Source organism: Palaemon carinicauda, chromosome 17 (genome assembly GCF_036898095.1).
Source record: "Palaemon carinicauda isolate YSFRI2023 chromosome 17, ASM3689809v2, whole genome shotgun sequence".
Taxonomy (NCBI): Eukaryota; Metazoa; Arthropoda; class Malacostraca; order Decapoda; family Palaemonidae; genus Palaemon; species Palaemon carinicauda.
The window spans coordinates 101,404,665-101,407,164 of record NC_090741.1 but is presented as its reverse complement, the minus strand read 5'-3'; the positions used below and the strand labels follow the sequence as shown (position 1 = coordinate 101,407,164).

General features: G+C 28.3%; 1 protein-coding gene across 2 annotated transcripts in view; it reads right to left on the bottom strand.

Annotated features, from left to right (window-relative positions):
* The window catches only part of LOC137656145 (uncharacterized), a 9,756-nt gene extending 8,036 nt beyond the window's left edge, over positions 1-1,720 (bottom strand). The window contains exon 1 of one of the 2 annotated variants that reach the window (XM_068390319.1): positions 1,529-1,720. In XM_068390319.1, coding sequence (XP_068246420.1) covers positions 1,529-1,685 — 157 coding nt within the window. In that variant the 5' untranslated portion in view covers positions 1,686-1,720. The remainder of the gene's footprint in view (positions 1-1,528) is intronic. The other variant, XM_068390318.1, reaches the window with a different exon arrangement.
* Positions 1,721-2,500: the final 780 nt, after the last annotated feature.

Here is a 2,500-nt window from a genome sequence, read left to right as displayed (position 1 = left end):
GTATATATATATATATATATACATATATATATGTATATATATATATATATATATATATATATCTATATATATGTATATATATACATATATATATATATATATATATATATATATATATATATATATATATGTGTGTGTGTGTGTGTATACTGTATATATAAATATATATATATATATATATATATATATATATATATATATTTATATATATATATATATATATATATATATATATATATATATTTATATGTATGTATATTGACTATGGTATAACCTTAGTTCTAAAAGCAGGATGTTATAAACCCAGGAGCTTTAAGAGGGGATAATTGCACAGCGAGGAAAGGAAATCAGGAAAAATATATATTATATAAGAATTAATATACATCTAAAATTAAATAATTCAAGAACTGTAAAAAATCATTAAAAAAGATATATCATATATAAACTCTGAAAAAATTTATGTCAGTCTGTTCAATATAAAAAAAGTTTGGTGTAAGTTATAACTTTTAAATTTCGACCGAATTAACTACTTGATTAAGAAGTTCAATCTAAAACCTTATCACAGCTGGAATAAAACTTCCAGAATACTGTGTGGTATTTAGCTTCATGATGGAGAAGACCAGACTATTAGAATTAACAACATGAATAGCATTACGAACAGGATGGTACTCTGCGAGAAGATCTATGTGAAAATTATTGTCAGAATTTTTGAAAAAAAAAAAAAAAGAAGGGACAAGAACACAACCCTGAGGAATACCAGATATCATATTTTTATACTTACTATGGTACCCATCAACAACACATTTTTGAAATATAATATTCAAAAATTCTATATTGATGCTCTAAAAAGCCCTCATCCACTCCCAACTGGTTGAGTTTGAAAACAAGACTCTCATGATTAACATGGTGAAAGGCAGAACTAAATTCAAAGCCAATCCTACGAACTTCGTGACCACAATCAAGAGATTTCTCTACAGCGATGGGTATTGTGAGAGGGGCATCAAATGCTCCAAGGCCTTTAAGAAACCCAAATTTGGAACTAAGGAACAGATGATTACCTTCAGCAAACCTATTTAGCCGTTTTGCTAAAATACGTTCAAAAAACCTTAGGTAATAGACAAACACACTTACACACACACACACCTATATATATATATACATATATATATATATATATATATATATATATATATATATATATATATATATATATATATGTGTGTGTGTGTGTGTGTGTGAATGTATGTGTGTGTTTGTATATATATATATATATATATATATATATATATATATATATATATATACATATATATGTATATATATGTATATATATATATATATATATATATACCTGTATATATATATATATATATATATGTATATATATATATATATATATATATTTATTTATATTTATATAGAAATATAAAGATAAACATATCAAACATTCAAAATAGGATACATCAATTACCAAAACAAATCTGTCATTTAGAAAATGATAATTATAAAGGAATATAGAGGACCTTACCTTTCAGTTGGCCATTGATGATTTCCAGGTTCTGGAGGATTCCTTGTAAGGTGGAAACAATCACATGTTCATGCTCCTGACAGTGGATCAATTTCACCGCTGTTAGGAGTAGTAACAAACTAATGATTGTCTTCATCTTAATACCTGGAATCTTCATTGACTCTCTTCTGCAGCCCTGGCTCTTTATATACCCAATTCCTCAAGAAGACACGTTGCCCACACGCAGGATTACGTCAACTATTCAAGGACTTTTGCCCTCATACGACGGGGAATTCCGGGCGCCGGTTCTGTTGTTATTTCAAATCTTTACGACTCATGGTGACTAAGAGGTTTGCAAGCACTCAACGGAAGAGTGGGTGGGGTGGGGGGGGGGGGGGTGATAAGACTCGCTTAATACATTTAAATTAAAACTGCTTCGTTGTTACCCAAGATTATATATTCAGAACGAATTTTAGTATTCATATTGTTCATCTTATAATAATAATCTTGAAAAAGAGCAAAAATCAAATAGGATATTAATTTGAAAGATAATATTGCGGTCTTGATGATCTATATTAAGGCTAATTCACTATATTTTTTCCATTACAAAATGTTTTTGAATACCTTTATTTTATTATTATTATTATTATTATTATTATTATTATTATTATTATTATTTACGATACGTATGCACGTATGCATTTAAAGACCATGGATATGACAACAAAGTAAAGCAAAGGATATTCTAATAATATATGAAAGAAAAACTGATTTGGGCAGGACATGTAATGAGAATGAAGGATAATAGATGGACCTTGAAAATAACAGAATGGGTTCTTGGAGATTGCTAAAGAAGCATGGGAAGGAAAAGAAAACAATGGATTGACGAACTAAGAAAGTGCAGTTTGGACCGCCATAGAAAGACCAAAAAAAGTAGCAAGTGAAAGGGCATGACTGAGGCTTTTGTTCTGCAGTGAACTAGTAACTGCTATT